General features: G+C 38.6%; 1 protein-coding gene across 4 annotated transcripts in view; it reads left to right on the top strand.

Annotated features, from left to right (window-relative positions):
• ATP8A1 (ATPase phospholipid transporting 8A1) overlaps positions 1-17,120 on the top strand; it is a 232,488-nt gene that overhangs the window by 131,584 nt on the left and 83,784 nt on the right. For all 4 annotated transcript variants that reach the window (XM_040238091.1, XM_040238093.1, XM_040238092.1 and 1 more), the window contains one exon: positions 3,978-4,042. In XM_040238091.1, the coding sequence (XP_040094025.1) occupies positions 3,978-4,042 (65 nt within the window). The remainder of the gene's footprint in view (positions 1-3,977; positions 4,043-17,120) is intronic.

Below are 17,120 nucleotides of genomic sequence, written 5' to 3'. Positions count from 1 at the left end.
AAAGGTAATGTTTGCTGTTAGAAGCCGGTAGTATCAATAATGTACAAGAAAAATAGTCATTTCCCCCCCAAATTCAGCAGTAGTATGTTGCCTGATACTGTGAACCCTGACATCAACCTCTGGATGATACTGATGATACAAATTACACACAAAACTCTCTCAAAATTAAAGAAACCATTTCAGGAGTATTCACAAACTAAAACCACATTTTTTGAAAGTAATTAAGTATCATCTATGTAAAAAAAAAAAAGATTTTAGCTAATATTCCTTTTAGAAATGTGAGTAATCAAAGAGTATATTCTGTGGTAAACACTATACTTATAAATACAGTATTTATATTAAACAGTATGAATACTATAAATTCATAGTAAGTTGATGTTAATAGGGGAAAATTAATTTTTAAAAGAAAACTAGGACTTCCCTGCTTGTCCAGTGGTTAAGACTCCACACTTCCACTGTGGGAGCACAGATTTGATCCCTAGCCAAGGAACTAGGATCCTGCAGGGCACAGGGAACAGCCAAAAACAGGAAAAAAAAGAAAAGAAACCTAGCCAATAAAGTTTAAACCTACAGGCCAAGCAAGTTGTTAATTTTGATTATAAAAATTATCACTGGTGTTAGAGACAAAATGAAAAGATGTATGAGAATACAGAATTCTTTAGAATCAGGAGACCTGGAAAATGCAAATATGATAAGCATGCAAATAAATGCAAATAAGTGCAAATGCAAATAAAATGTAAATAAATAAGCAGTGTAACGACAGATAGAGGGGAAAGGTATGGTGGTTAAGAGTGATCTGTGCGGAAGATGAACAGTCCTCAGGATGGTCCTAGATATGTAGCCAGTGTGAAAATACATATGAAAAGGAGAGAAGGGTGGTGGTTTCTAGTAACTCAACTTCTAGAATCCTAAAAGTTGTTCCTAGAAAAAGGAAAGTAAGATTCATTCATTCAGCAAATGATTATGGTGCCTGTGGTACCAGGTATCAGTTAAGAACACAAAACAAAATGTATCAGAACCTCTGCCATCGGAACTCAGATTCTGGTCAGGGAAACAGACAGTAAAATAAATGAGAAAAACACATAATATACTTGATGGCAATAATTGTTCTAAAGAAAAATAAAGCAGAGAAGGGAGAATAGGGCATTACACAGAGGGGTTCAATTTTAAATCAGGAAGTCAGAAAGAAGTATTGAAAAAGTGAAAGCCCAGAAACAACCTATGAGAAGAAAGGGAGCTTGTCACTCGAATGATTGGGGAGAGCTGTCTTCTGTCCTACAGAAAGAGCAGATATGCCCAGGGCTAGAGGAGGAGAAGAGGTGAGCAGTGTAACAGAGCTCAGGTTGGATGGAGCCACCTACACTGTTGTCCAATCTTGGCATTTACTCTGAGTGAGATGGAAAAACCACTGCATGGTACTGAACAAAGCGGAGGAAACACTTGATCTGACTTTCCTATTAAAAAAAAAAAAAACTGTATGTATCTGTCTGGCTGCTAGACTCAGACTAGACTCAAAGGGAAGCAAGTATTGAAGCAGGAAGGCCAGAGGCTGTTGAAGTAATCCAAGTAGGACATGATGATGCTTGAACCTGGGTAGTAAAATAGAGGTGGTGAGGAATGGTTGGATTCTGGATGTATTTTTGAAGGTACAGCCAACAGGATTGATTGATAGATTAGACACAGTATGGGAGAAAGGAAGGAATCCCAGGTAACTTCAAGGTGCTTTAGCCTTAGCAATTGAAGGATGGAGTTGCCATTAACCAAATGAGGAAAACTAAAGGAGGAGCACATTTTCTGGACGGAAAACTTCCTTCCTTCTAAAGGGAGATTAAGAGCCTGATTTTAGATGTGTTAAGTTGGAGATGTTTATTTTACACCTAAATGTCTGCTATTAAGTAGGCACTGCCATGTGAGAGTCCAGAGTTCAGGAAAGAGGGATTTATGAGTTCTAGAATGGTCAACATTTCAGTCCAGTTCAGTCGCTCAGTTATGTCCAACTATTAGCGACCCCGTGGACGGCAGCACACCAGGCTTCCCTATCCATCACCAGCTCTCAGAGCTTGCTCAAACTCATGTCCATCAAGTCAGTGATGCCATCCAACCATCTCAATCTCTGTCAACCCCTTCTCCTCCTGCCTTCAATCTTTCCCAGCATCAGGGTCTTTTCCAATGAGTCAGTTCTTCACATTATTGGAGTTTATTCACAGTATTGGAAACTCACAGTATTGGAGTTTCAGCTTTAGCATCAGTCCTTCCAATGAATATTAGGACTGATTTCCTTTAGGATGGACTAGTTTGATCCTCTTGCAGTCCAAGGGACTCTCGAGAGTCTTCTCCAACACCACAATTCAAAAGCATCAATTCTTTGGTGCTCAGCTTTCTTTATAGTCCAGCTCTCACATCCATACATGAATATCTGGAAAAACCATAGCTTTGACTAGATGGACCTTTGTTGGCAAAGTAATGTCTCTGCTTTTAAATATGCTGTCTAGGTTGGTCATAACTTTCCTTCCAAGGAGTAAGCATGTTTTAATGTCATGGCTGCAGTCACCATCTGCAGTGATTTTGGAGCCCAGAAAAATAAAGTCTGACACTGTTTCCACTGTTTTCCCATCTATTTGCCATGAAGTGATGGGAACGGATGCCATGATCTTAGCTTTCTGAATGGTGAACTTTAAGCCAACTTTTTCACTTTACTCTTTCACTTTCATCAAGAGGCTCTTTAGTTCTTCACTTTCTGCCATAAGGGTGATATCATCTCCATATCCAAGGTTATTGATATTTCTCCCAGGAATCTTGATTCCAGCTTGTGCTTCCTCCAGCCCAGCATTCCTCATGATATACTCTGCATATAAGTTAAATAAGCAGGGTGACAATATACAGCCTTGACATACTCCTTTTCCTATTTGGGATCAGTCTGTTATTCCATGTCTAGTTCTAACAGTTGCTTCTTGACTTGCATACAGATTTCTCAGGAGGCAGGTAATCTGCTCTGGTGTTCCCATCTCTTGAAGAATTTCCCACAGTTTGCTGTGATCCACAGAGACAAAGGCTTTGGCGTAATCAATAAAGCAGAAGTAGATGTTTTTCTGGAACTCTCTTGCTCTTTCGATGATCCATCGGATGTTGGTGATTTGATCTCTGGTTCCTCTGCCTTTTCTAAATCCAGCTTGAATATCTGAACATTCACAGTTCATGTACTGTTGAAGTCTGGCTTGGAGAATTTTGAGCATTACTTTGCTAGCGTGTGAGATGAGTGCAATTTTGCGGTAGTTTGAACATTCTTTGGCATTGCCTTTCTTTGGGATTGGAATGAAAACTGAGGAATGAGATCACAAAAAGAGTAAGTGTGGATGGTACTGTTTTAAATGTGAGCTGGGCCAAAAAGATTGCCTGTTTTTGTCTAGTCACATTGAATAGGCGCACAAGTGCAAGTGGGCAGAGTTGGTTTGATCAGCAGGTGAGTCTGCCCTGCACCAAGTACAGCAAAGCAAGAGAGAGCGAGAGAAAAGAAAATGTGATAACAGTCCAAGGGCAGGGAGATAGTGGGGGGCTCAGTGGTCCAAGAGAAACCCAGACGACCTCCTGCATCCTTCTCCCAAACCACCACCGGCCCATCTTCTGCTCTACGTGTTGGTCACCATGAAGGGTAGGCCATATGTGTTTATCAATTTTCAGAACGTTGAGAATCCTTACTATACTCTCTTTCCATGTTCGTTTATCAAGGCAACCTTAACCTGTCATGTCCTTGTATTGTATCCCTCTTTTATAGCAAGCAAGAGTATTTCTTTTTCAAACTTCTGCAGATCTAGAAGACAGCTGACTGCCATCTTTCCTGTTAAAATAGATAGCATTTTAATTTTACCAAATAATATAGATAAAATTCGGAATTTTTGTAGTTTTAGCATTTTAACATCTTCATCTTCTTTCTCTAGAGAAATTAATTGTGTCAACCAATTTACTCTGTTTGGACATAGGACACTCCTGCAAACTTCTGAGGAAGAACATGGGAATGATTGTTATAAATGAAGGTTCCCTTGATGTAAGTAAGATTATCTTTTTGAAAGACTTTTAGTAACTTTCCTTGTATTTTATATTCAGCTAACTGTTGAGATATTTTGTTTTCCTGGGTTGAAAGGTGCCTTATTACTATCATTCTGCTGGAACAAACGTACACTGTTTTGAATCACTGATGTAAATAGATGCTAGTTTTGTGTCTTTAACAGCTAAAAGAAATTGCTAATCATCGTGAGACCAAAAAGGTGCTTTACAAAAGCATTATATCAAGAGACTGCTGAGTGACTACAGCTTGTTTGTTTCTGCCTGAGTATTTTGTATATTTCAGTATTACATACATATTATATATGTAATATTTCAGTATTAATATTTTACTTCTTTTTTTAAAAAATGTGAAAGCTATTGAACAACACCAAATAGCCAACAGTCAACTTTTTTTTAATGTCTGAAGTTCAGAGCTAAAATAGAAATTCCTAGGATGTCTTTTTTCATGCCTATGATTGCATGAAGTTATATTTGGAAAAGAGGGAAAGATTTTTTAGAAGTATAAAAGATAAAAGTGAACCCCCCAAAATGTAGGTGATGACCTGTAAATATTTCAAAGGAAAGATGACTATTTGCAATTTAAGGTGGAAGACAGAACAGGAAAGGTGATATACAGCTGCTTGAAATAGCTGTTGTGACGCAAAGAGCAGAACAGAGGAAACCTGATAACTAGGGATGCTGGAGAAGCTGAGAGGCCAGCTCTGTGGAAGGGATGGTGAAGAGGTAGATGTTTAGAAGTTGGGTATAGACAGGGAGTTACACGTAAAAAGAACTTTGCTTCTGATTTTTAAACTGGAATGATGATCTCTTCTTTATTATTGTGCTTAAAACAATTCTTGTGATGCACTTCCCTTTCTTGTGAAGTCTTTGAGCACCTTGTAGCCTGAGGAATAATATATGATTTTGCAATCATGGAAACTGCTAATGCCTTTAATTATTGGAGAAGTGCTTTTTGTGAACCAGGCTTTAATCCTAAAAACACAAACACAAACAAAAAGCCAGCCCTCCAAAAGCTTACAAATATTAAGAGAAGTAAATTGCATAAGTAATAATGCAAAACAAATAGGCAAGTAAGGTAGATAACTTGCTGTGAAAATATCATGAAGTTTAAGGAACTATTTACAAAATAAGTGGTATTTAGTTATATAAAGGTGGGTAAAACTTGAGTAACTGAGTAAAAGGAGAGGAAGCAGAAAGTTAGTGCAAGTTAAGTTCCTCTTTGGGGGCCTGAAAGAGGAATATTAAACTTGGACACAAGATTATAGTTTTTTAAGTATGTTTTGTTTGAATAAATATAGGCACAGAATGTAAAACTTAGAAGTTATGAAAAGAGAAAATATAGATGGTAAAAAGTGAATCTCTCACCTTTATTTTTTTATTTTATTGAAGTATAGTTGATTACAATGTTGTGTTAATTTCCATTGTACAGCAAAATGACTCAGTTATATATATATATAGACACATATACATATATGTATGTATGTAATGTGTGTGTGTGTATATATATATATATATATATACTGTTTCACATTCTTTTTCATTATGGTTTATCATGGGATATTGAATATAGTTCCCTGTGCTATACACTAGGACCTTGTTGTTTATGAATCTCCCACCTTTATATCCAAGCTACTAGTTTACCTCCCCAGGGGTGGCCACGAGTTCCAGTCTTGTGTGTTCATCCACAGAGGTTCTGCCATATCTAAGGGATTTATGTGCATGTCAATTGACACATCCTTTGTTGTTAAACACACATTACAGCATCCTGTCCACACTCCTTGATACTGCACTTTGTTTTTCTCACTTAATATATCTTAGCAGTTGTTTTATAATGGTCCATATGAAGCTACCCAATTCATTTTAACAGTGGGCACAGTATTTATAAGGCACCCATTAAAAAGTGACAGAGGGGGTTAAACCTGGAGAGGTAGTCTCAGGTCAATTGTGGAAAGCTAGGCCAGGTTTGAGAGTTTGCCTTCATAGGCAAGGAGTGTGACTTCATCAGCCTCTTAAAAGAGGTGTGATGTATAGAAGCAGTTGGCAAGTTGGAAGGGTGCAGATAAGGGACCAGGATAAGAGTTGGGAGAAGGAAGTGGGGGCACTGCTAGCGATATGATGTAAAGTTCAGGGATACTCATCCCCATGGGGGGGTCCCTGGAAAAGGAGCCATCCAAGATGGTTCCAGAACTGGGTTGCATTTGTTCACCACCTTGCAAAAACTTCAGTGTGAACGTTTCCATAATCCCTATAGACCTTTAGGCCTTTGTCAGCATCATAGGTTAAACGTGATGGACAGACTTTCTGACACTTGAAGGAAATCAGAAGTGGGACCTATGAGATTGAAGTGAAAGCATGGTTGATCACATGCTTGATTTGACATCCTTTCCTTTTTGTCTGGATTTAGGCTTTCACCTTACGTAGAGCGTGCTGGCATTGCTCCTTTTGTGTTCATCTGTTTCATCATTTTTCTCCAACTCTTGGATAAACACATCCAAATGTTCTTGAAGTGTTTTTAGTGTCAAATGATGTAAACAGTAATCTCAAGAGAAAAAGAGAAAACTGAAATACCGAAAATATTCTGTGCACTGAATCCTGTATTGTTAAGACAGAGGCATTTATTTTCATTTTGAAGTTTCCAAGATGGTAACTCAAAAGTAATAGACACTTCAAAGGTTTTTGCACTTTGTGTTGCTGCAAGAGCAAACATAAATAGTCTCAGGGGAATGCTCGGTTTCAATGAAAGCAAGGACCCCTTCTGTCTATTTTGGTTTGCGATCTCTGTCGGTCTCCAGCAAGTTGCCTAGCACATTGTTGTGGGCGTGCTCAGTTGCTCAGTCGTGTCTGACTCTTTGTGACTCCATGGACTGTAGCCCACCAGGCTCCTGTGTCCATGGAATTCTCCAGGCAAGAATACTGGCTTGGGTTGCCATTCCCTTCTCCAGGGGATCTTCCTGACCCAGGGATTGAACTCACATCTCCTACGTTGGCAGGCGGATTATTTACCACTGAGCCATAAATATTTGAGAAATGAGTTACTGAATAATGTTTAATTAAGGGCTCCCTGTTTTAAAAATTTGTATATCAGTTTTAAATGTGGTAATAGTCAATCATATCTGATATTTAAAGAGCAAAGTGATTGGAAACGGCCTTAATAATTTGTGTCAGTTTGGTGTGAAAGATCACAGGCAGACGCTATGGCTGAGCGGATTGACACTGATTCGTCCAGCATCGAACTGCCTCTGGTTCTCGCACTGGTGTCTGGAGGAGGCTTTTTCTCCCAGGCTGTTAAGTGGTGACTTTAAACAGATCTGGCTGTCTGGGGTCAGACTTGCTGCGGTGAACTCATTTGCTTCTCAGCAGGAAAGGAAACTCCACTTTGCATCATAGCTCCTCCAGGTCTTGTGTGATACAACCCACGGCTGAGATTTCAGGCAGATCATTAGAATGAGTCTAGGGAAATCATTATTTTTCATTGCCATGGAAAAGAAAAGCATCCTCTGTGTTCACATTTGTACTGATAATAATAAAACATTTATCATTCCATCAGCACAAAGAATAATTAACATTCAGGTAATGAACTTAGAAACACACCACCTTAGGAAATAATATAATAGGAAATAAATTGTAGGTGTGTAAAGTTTTGTTAAATCACAATTTTGATGAATGTACTCAAATCACTCTGTACAGCAGCACAGTGGTTCAGGGCCCAGTTCTGCCCCACCTGAGTGGTGGACTCTGGACAAACGGAAATTAGAGAACTTCTCTAAGCCACTTGTACTGCCTCTGAGGTAATGATAATGTTACCCTTGGCATAGGATCGGTATGGTTAGCACAGGGCACAGCACATATAAAATGAATGTTACAAAATTTTGTAGAAAAATAGCCCATGTTGAAATCCTGCTCTACAGACCTAATATGGAAATCTGACTTTTCTGCCTCCGTACATTCCCAGCTCCTTTCCCGGAAAGAGCAGCACTCCCCGCTAGCATGATGCCTGAGTGCAGAGCTGGGGGTTCTCACTCAGTCACCTACCCAAATATTGCCAGATGCTGACAGTGTCAGCAAAAGAGGTTCTTAGGGAGCTTGATCATATTGCTTTTAATTTAGAAAGTAAGAATTTTATGGGTAAGCATCTTTAATAATCATGTAAAGTTGGTCAAAATCTGTTAGATATTTATAATAAGCAGATACTTTAGGTAACATGTAACTTTTTATCATGTAACTTTGAGCCGTTTTATTAAGGGTTCTGATTATGATATTGATATGAGACGTTTTCTTAAGGGTCTGCTAAAGCAAGAATTTTAAATTACTGGCTTAAAGAATATTTTGTGCTTCTTCCCTAAGTCTACAGAAATGCCCAGAAATGATCCCATTAAATTCTCAGAAACCCCTTTGGCTTGATGACCTAGATCCAGATTCTTCTAGTATCTCTTTTTTAAAAATTTCTATTGGAGTACAGTTTTTTTACAGTGTTGTATTAGTTTTTGCTGTACAGCAAAGTAAATCAGTTATTCATATACATAGATCCACTCTTTTTTGGGATTCTTTCCCATAAAGGCCATTAGAGAGTAGTGAGTAGCATTCCCTGTGCTATAAGGTAGGTCCTTATTAATTGTCTGTTTTATATATAGTAATGTATATATGTCTATTCCAATTTCCCAATTTATCCTCCAGCATCTCTTTTATACTTTTGGTTTGCCATGAAGTAACTTGTTCAAAATATATCTGTTAAGACTGGAAACATCTAAAAATGTGAGCTAAGAACTAGGGAATCTCCCATGTGACCTAACTTTAGCTGCCATGGTCTAATTAACATATTTTAAAATTTAGTATAATGGGTTTATGTTATATTAAGGAGCATGATGATTATAGTATTCAAATCCCCCATAGCATTCTAATTCTGTGAATCTCTGAAAATACTTCAGGTGACCCAGAATATTTTTTTAATGGATATTATCTAACTTTCTGTAAAAGGTAGAGAGAAAGTGAAGACTGCTTCATTGAGATAGCTCAGGATTTCACTACCCTCATCTGTCAAGTCTGGGTAAGTGGAAGGAACCATAATTTCTCAAGCCATCAACTCTGTAGGTGTCCAAATGATCTTTCTTGAGTCTCACATGATATACTTGTAACCTTGACCTCTCCTCCTTCTAGCACCTCCTAGGACAACTGTGGGATCTGTCCTGGGAGGCAGCGCTGGACCTTAAATTTGTTCTTATTGTTTCTTCTCCTCTTTTCTACTGTCTGGATTCCCTGGGAAAAAGAAAGGGGCAGAGAGGAAAATTATATTTATGGAATCAACAGGAATGATGGTTAAATATGTATGTGAGGAATTTGGAGAAATAAATTTCCTCTACTTGGAGTCAAAAGGCCTCCAGTCTTCCCAAATTTAACTCCTGAGAAACCCTGCCTGCCTCTCCTTCTGATCATCTGGGCTTAGTTGTTTTCCAGTTTCTGCTTCTGTTGATACTCACATTTAGCCTGATGAGGAGTCAGTACCCACTATATGGGAAGTGCAGAGTATGGATCCCAAAGAAAAACGCAGGCTTCTGACTATGTGAAGGGGAAGCTCTGCTGCCCCTGCAGGGTTCTATGCATGGCTGATAGAGTCATAAGAAAACACTAGCTTATATTTGGACTAAAGATTTTACAGGGACAATCACATTTACACCTGAAAACATTAGTAGGCAGATACCATTATGCCCGGGCTTCCCTTGTGGCTCAGCTGTTAAAGAAACCTGGAGACCCAGGTTTGATCCCTGGGTTGGGAAGATCCCCTGGAGGAGGGAAAGGCTACCCACTCCAGTACTCTGGCCTGGAGAATTCCATGGACTGTATAGTCCATGGGGTCACAAAGAGTTGGACATGACTGAGTGACTTTCACTTCACCATTATGCCCAATCTTGAAAGGAAACTTGACCTCTAGTGCTAAGCAAACTCTGGAGGATGTATGTAAGTCACTGGATTCTGGAGTCTACGCAAATAGAATTTTCTGGAACCTAAGTTTCCAGTGACACTTGTAAAACAAGAGTAATAATAATACCCATCTCTAGGGTGTTGTGGGGCTTAAACAAAACAATACATTTTAAATACAATGCCTAGCATTTAGTAAGCACGTAAGAACTATGAACCATTCTCATGATCATCATTATTATTTCTTTTAACATCTTTATTCCTGGGGGCAGAGGGAGTTTCGTTTTGCCAAATGCTATAAGAGGTGATTTTAAATAGCCGTCCTCCTCACTACTTAAATTTCTCTGCTTAATTTGCAAATATGAACTTAAGCCAGCCTAGGTTTCATTATGGATACCAGTGTTTTCTCTCACCCGTATATTTTGCAGAAAATGAATTGTTAACCACATTTGATATTAACAAGCATAAGAATATATATTTTTCAACACCATGGTAAAAGAAAGCCCTTTATAGGGTTGTGCATTTTTTTCTAGCTAAATTTGGTTTTATAACACCATGTAAGCTTCAAATATAACTTACAAGCATTCATGACTTAAATGGTGAAGTTGTCATCTGTACCCTTTTAAGCTCATCTTACATGTATTATGCAGACAAACCTTACTGTTTGGGAAACCAATCACTGTTGAATGGCTTCTGAAAGAAATCCAGAATAAGCAAGTTATTGACTTGGCTCCAGAAAAAGAAGGGGAAAAAGGAGAATTGAGGCTACTTCAGGTTTTGTCTTGATATGTCCCATGAGTCTAATACAATACATTTTGTATTGCTTTGAAAAATAGTTCAGGCAGGTTTTAAACCACAGTGAATTTTCTTCCACTGCCAGCTTTGGACCTGTAGGATTGTGAATTCTCTGTTACCATTAGCAAAGTTGTTTCAGCTTTTTGGCCTGAAAATGTTTAAGAGCTCAGTTTAACTTTTAAGGTGTTAATGTGTCCCTATCAGAAGCAAAGATATGTTTTTGTAATGTCCCATTGCAGGATGATTGTTCAAATACTGTCTGGCACACAGCTTGCATCAAGTAGCGCTCAGTGAAGAAAGCGAACTTTGTTACATTTGAGAGAAATAAGTTAGTAAAAAAAAAAATGTAAACATTACAAAAAATGAAAATAACATATGAACAAATAATCTATTCTCTTTTCCTCTGATTTAAGATAGTGTCTGCCACAAACCAAAGTTTGTGGTTGAAAAAGTTCCATCAAGTCCATTGTTTGGTCTCAGAAAAACTAAATGTGTCCCCTTTTCTTAAACAAAATTCAGTAATCTTGGCTTGTATGCAGAACCCAAAGTGAAGTTGTTCACAAATTCATAGTATTTCTGTTTTGAGAAATTCTTCCTGCCACAAGCTTGAATAGTCTTTATCCCTCTCCCTTTTTTTTTTTGGCTAAACATCTGAGCTCTTTCAAGAGCTCTCTGAGACCTAGAATTACCGATAAATCCTTTCTAACCAGTCTACCCTCTTGCCATTTCCTCACAGCTTGTGGGCAGTTTTGAGGGGAACAGACTGCTGTGCCTTGGGACTTTTTTGCATCTCTGCCACCCATATCTTTTGATGAGTTATAAAATTGACAGTTTGCAGGAAGCTATGTCCCAGGTGTGTCTGTATGCATTTGCCTCTGTTCCTTTTTTCATTTTTACTTTTTTATTGGCATATAGTTGCTTTTTGCCTCCATTCCTACATGAATGATGATGTTTGTCTCAATTACAGATGGAGACTATGAGTTCACACGATTAGCAAATGTGGGATCCTGAATTTTGACCTAGATGACTTTAATCCCAAAATTGTTTTTCCTTTTGTTTTTAAACAACCCTTCCTTCTCCAGAAATAACAGGGCCTTAGTCCCAGAAAAAAGCCTTCTGGGAGCCCCTCCACCAGATTTTCCAACTTGTCTCTGCCTCCCTTCCTACTCACCACCAAGGCTCCAGAGCAGCTGGGAAAGAAGTACTCTTCTGGGAATTGGTGATGTTGGGTATCTTGTATTTATGAAATTTACAAAAGACCCTATATTCCATTTTACTATGACAGTTTTACATGGATTTTTTTTAAATGGATGTTGAAAATAATGGAAATGGTGTGCCTTTGGAATTTGCAGTGAGAAAACACAGTAGATAATGATTCCTCTGTATTCCTACATGAATTAATTCAAATCATTAGGAAAATAGACCCAACCTTAGCTTTCTTTGTGGTTCTTGGTAAGAACCTCTCACAGACACCAGTTGTTACTTTCTCCAAACCGTTGATTTGGTAATTTGCTTATTTTCAAAAAAATGGTTGTATATTCTAAGCAGTCTCTTCTGGCTGAATTGAAAGCCATATGAGAGACTGGATGTCTGCCCACCCAGTTCCTCCAGGATGCTTCCTCCTGCACTTGAGTCACTGCCGCCGCTGGAGAATATTTAATACCAAACTCAAAATAAGTGTTTAGGAGGCTTTCAGTGGTGGTTTCAAATAATTACTATGAGGGCTTTGGTAAAAGCCTTTATCCACAAAACTATTTAAATTATATAATTATACCCCCTGCCTCACTCTTCCTTCCTTTCCTGGGGTTTGTCTTTCTTTGCTTGGTGCCTCCATCCTACACTGCAAGACAGACTTGGACCCAGATTAGACACTTCTCAGCCTTTCTCTCTAGGGTACCCCAAACGAGACTAGATGCCTCACAAGGAGTTATTTGCCTGACGGAACCTATCATAACCCCAAATCCCAAACCTCTGCCCAGGGGCCAAGAGCAATTTACCCAGCTCTACAACTTCCTCTTCCTACCTTCTTCCATCCTGTGACCTTTGACCTTTTTCACATGGCATGACCCTGTTGGGAGATTGGACCATTTCCTCAATTATAGTGTTTTGTATCTACACCTGCCCTAGAAAGCTCATATCTGCATATTACCAAAGCATGAGCAAGATTTTTTTTGTTTCCCTTTCCATTATGTTTAGCAATATGTTTTGATTAAATTCATTCACTTGACTGTTTTCCACTAAGCTGTTTTAGAAGACCTCGTTGACCATATGTTTTTTAAATTAATTTATTTGTTTTAATTGGGGGCTAATTACTTTACAGTATTGTGGTGGGTTTTGCCATACATCGACATGAATCAGCCACGTGTGTACATGTGTCCCCCCATCCTGAACCCCCCTCCCACCTCCCTCCCCATCCCACCCCTCTGGGTTGTCCCAGAGCACCGGCTGTGAGTGCCCTGCTTCATGCATCAAACTTGCACTGGTCATCTGTTTTACATTTGATAATATACATGTTTCAATGCTATTCTCTCAAATCATCCCACCTTCCCCTTTTCCCACATAGTCCATGATTTCACCTTCTATCTGCCTTTACCCATTTTGGAAAAATTACTTTAAGTTGGTTTGATTCTATATGAATATTTTTTTTGAAGGTTATGTTCTAATGTAGCCTAGGAGTTTAGAAACACCATGTTTTTTGGTTAGAAACTGTCCAAGAGAGCTAGTGATCCTGACTGGGATGAATAGTAAATGGACCAGTTGTATATAAATATAGTTTCTCTTTACTCCCAGGTATATGATCTTTACAACGTACAGATCAGTACAACATACAGCCTGCAGTACATTAAACATACAACGTACAGCCTGCAGTAAAGAAGTAGTTGATATATGTGCTGCATGGGGGTATATGAAATGTCCTGTAGTTCTCTGAATCAATAACACATTGTCAAAAAATAATACCCAATGATTTATCCACATTGTTCTTATGGGAGTCATAACTTACTCTTTAAGAACATGCTAACATTATCCATACTTGTTATGGTCATAATGTATTATTAAGAATGTCCTTGGAATACTCTGTTAATTTGTAATTTTAGGTTGTGAATACTGAGAGTGTAAAAATAGAGAAAGAATGAAGCATTATTTGGCCATAAATTTATAAACGCCTCATGTCGTAAATGGTGATGAGATAGGGCCACAAACCACCAAAACAGCTAATGAAATATGTTAGTTTAAGATTCTTATATATATCCTCTTATTTGACATCTTATGTTAATTGATAATAGGTTTTAAAACTAAGTAGGTCAACTAAGGTTTCCCCCTGCCAATGAATATTTATAAATCTCGTTTAAAAAATAATCAGTACCTAAGAAGTTAAGGTGATGGTGTGATTGCTGAAAAATATGCCAGCAAAGTGAGTCCTCACTGTTTTCTTTATCATTGTTTTCAACCTACTATTTCTGAGGGTCTCATTTACATATAATGCTATTTACTCTGCATATATATGTATATATAAAACTTTATATTCTTTATGGGAGCTTAAAGTCTAACATATATTGATGTGGTCATCTGCAAAAAACATAAATAGTAAGAGAGACATGCCAGTCAGTTTGTAACTTTCAATTTATTTTCTGCTCAGGACAGCAAAAAAAAAACAGACGTGTATAACGGACTTTTGGACTCAGAGGGAGAGGGTGAGATGATTTGGGAGAATGGCATTGAAACATGTATAATATCATGTAAGAATCGAATTGCCAGTCTATGTCCGATGCAGGATATGGCACACTTGGGGCTGGTACGCAGGGATGACCCAGAGAGATGTTGTGGGGAGGGGGGTGGGAGGGGGGTTCATGTTTGGGAACGCATGTACACCCGTGGTGGATTCATGTCAATGTATGGCAAAACCAATACAGAATTGTAAAGTAAAATAAAAAATAAATCAAACAAAAAATAAATAAATTTAAGTTGTAGTGGAAAAAAAAAAAGAATTATCTCAGGTTAGAGACAGAAATTTAGAGATAAAGAAAAACAGTCTAGGTTAACTTGATAAATATTTGTCCTCCTACTCTCTACCAAGAGCCACATATCATATGGGAAGGGATAATGCTATCTTTTCTATGACTGAGGGAAGACAGGTTTCCAGATAGTTTTTACATAAAAGAAGTTCTAGCTAGTAAAGTTGAGTGTTAGTAATCGAAAAGTAGATTGAAAAAAAATTGCTGTTAGGAGATTTCAAAAGGAAACCGAAAATCATCTCAGTAATATACCACTTGCTTTGCACTGATGTTATGCGGTGATTGACAAGTTGCAGAGCATTCATTCTTCGTCATGTGTTGATAATACAGTTAGATCTGATGTCAGAGGAAGGAAAAGAACTAATCTTTCTCAGATGTCACCTCTGAGCCAAGCACTGGACAGAACACCTGAGTTAGCACATCTTGTCACAACAATAACCCTAGGAAGAGATATTAACCCAATCTTCTTAAAAAAAAAAAAAAAAAAGACTCAGAGAAGTAACTTGCCTAAAGTGGGACAGCAACGATTCATTAGTTAGAAAGTCAGGAATGGCCGTGAGGGTTCAGATCATGCTTCAGATCATGCTCCTGGGCATTCTGATGCCGTATCATTGCCTTCTGCATGCCTGCATGCTAGGTCTTTTCAGTCGTGTCTGTTTGTGACCCAGTGGAGCGTAACCCTCCAGGCTCCTCCGTTCGTGGGATTCTCCAGGCAAGAATACTGGAGTGGGTCTCCATGCCCTCCTCCAGGGTCTATTCCCAACCCAGGGATCAAACCTATGTCTCTTATGCCTCCTGCATTGGCAGTTGGGCTTTTTACCACTGATACCACCTGGGAAGCCCCTGATTGCCTTCTAGAGTTAGTCAAATGAAAAAATAAATAAGGAGGTAGTTTGGAATATACATGTACTCCTGGCAAAAAGTTCATTGACACACCATGAAATGAACTTACCTGTGACATGTGATGTGGGATATAATCCTTTCTAGAACACTGAGCCTATGTAGCCACCTTATCTAAAAGTATTTTGGACTTCTTGGTATTTTTTACTTGTTAGAGGTTGAAACTATTCCTTATTTTTCATTTAGTTTTTTTTTTCCTTTCGCATCATTAAGGAACTTTTTTCAAAATAAATATTTCCTTTCCAAGGAAGATGAAAAATGTTTGATTGCCTTGTTTTCACCTTATACTCTGTAACTACCAAAAGTTGAGGAATACCTTGAGTTCTTCCACGGTGTATGTTTCGTCTTCTGAAACTTAAGTCCTTTGCAATGTGGCTCCATTGTTTGCGTCAATGTTATCAATGCCCAGAAGCATGATCTGAACCCTCATGGCCAATCTTGACTTTCTAACTAAAGAAGCCCCATTCTTTATGGTTACACATTTGTCCCTGGCTCGGGAAGATCCCCTGGGGAAGGAAATGGTAATCCAGTCTGGTACTCTTTTGCCTGGAGAATATGGACAGAGAGGAGCCTTGTAGGCTGCAGTCCAAGGGATGGCAGAGAGTTGGACATGACTGAGCGACTTCCCTTCCCTTCCCTTCATTTGTTGTGTTGATGGCTGTCTTCTCTACACTGACTGATGACTTGTGCACATCAGCTGACAAGCTCTGAAAAGTTATTTTACAGTGACTCAACCTCTGGTAAATGGTCTTATTTCATCAGAGTCCCCATCTTGCTCAAAAAGATACTTTCCTGTAATAGTATGTTGACTTTTGCCCTTTTGGTGGAAAGCAAGTGAAAACCGAAACCGCAGGTGCTAATACTAAAGTGAAAAGCACAGGCTTCATACATTTACCAAGCCTTTCCGACAAGGGTCAGAGTTGCGTGTCTTCCAAAAGTAATTCAACATTAGCCAAAATGCTATGCTTATTTCATTTAACTGGTGGTGAATTTATGATAAAATGATGGTAAGCAGAAGTTTACCATTTGACCTGCACACATTTAACAGATTCCCAGGAAAAATACAGGTGCTGAGTTCTTATCTGTATTCAGACCCACACACCAACATATAGTTTGAACTCAGTAAGTATATATGTATACTTTTTTAACTTTTGCTGTTTGGCTTAGCCTCACTGATGACACCCTCTGGGATAAGATGAGTGATCACACATTTCCTTCTGTCGCTGTAAGTAACTGCAGCCTTGGAGCAGGGTGTGGGAGCCATGACATTTAGGTGTTACATCTTAGACTGTGTGTAATCTTCACCTCATTTCTGCTGGTTAGACTGGAATAGAGTAGTCTTCTAGTCAAAGACAAGAGGCTTTCATTTTCCTCTGCTTAGGGATGTTGCCACATTCTCTACTAGGGTGTCTCCTGGATATGTTCCTAAGTAAGACT

The sequence above is a fragment of the Oryx dammah genome, unplaced genomic scaffold, assembly GCF_014754425.2.
Source record: "Oryx dammah isolate SB20612 unplaced genomic scaffold, SCBI_Odam_1.1 HiC_scaffold_3, whole genome shotgun sequence".
Classification (NCBI taxonomy): Eukaryota; Metazoa; Chordata; class Mammalia; order Artiodactyla; family Bovidae; genus Oryx; species Oryx dammah.
Note: the sequence above shows the minus strand (reverse complement) of the source record. Positions and strands in the feature narration are given on the sequence as shown.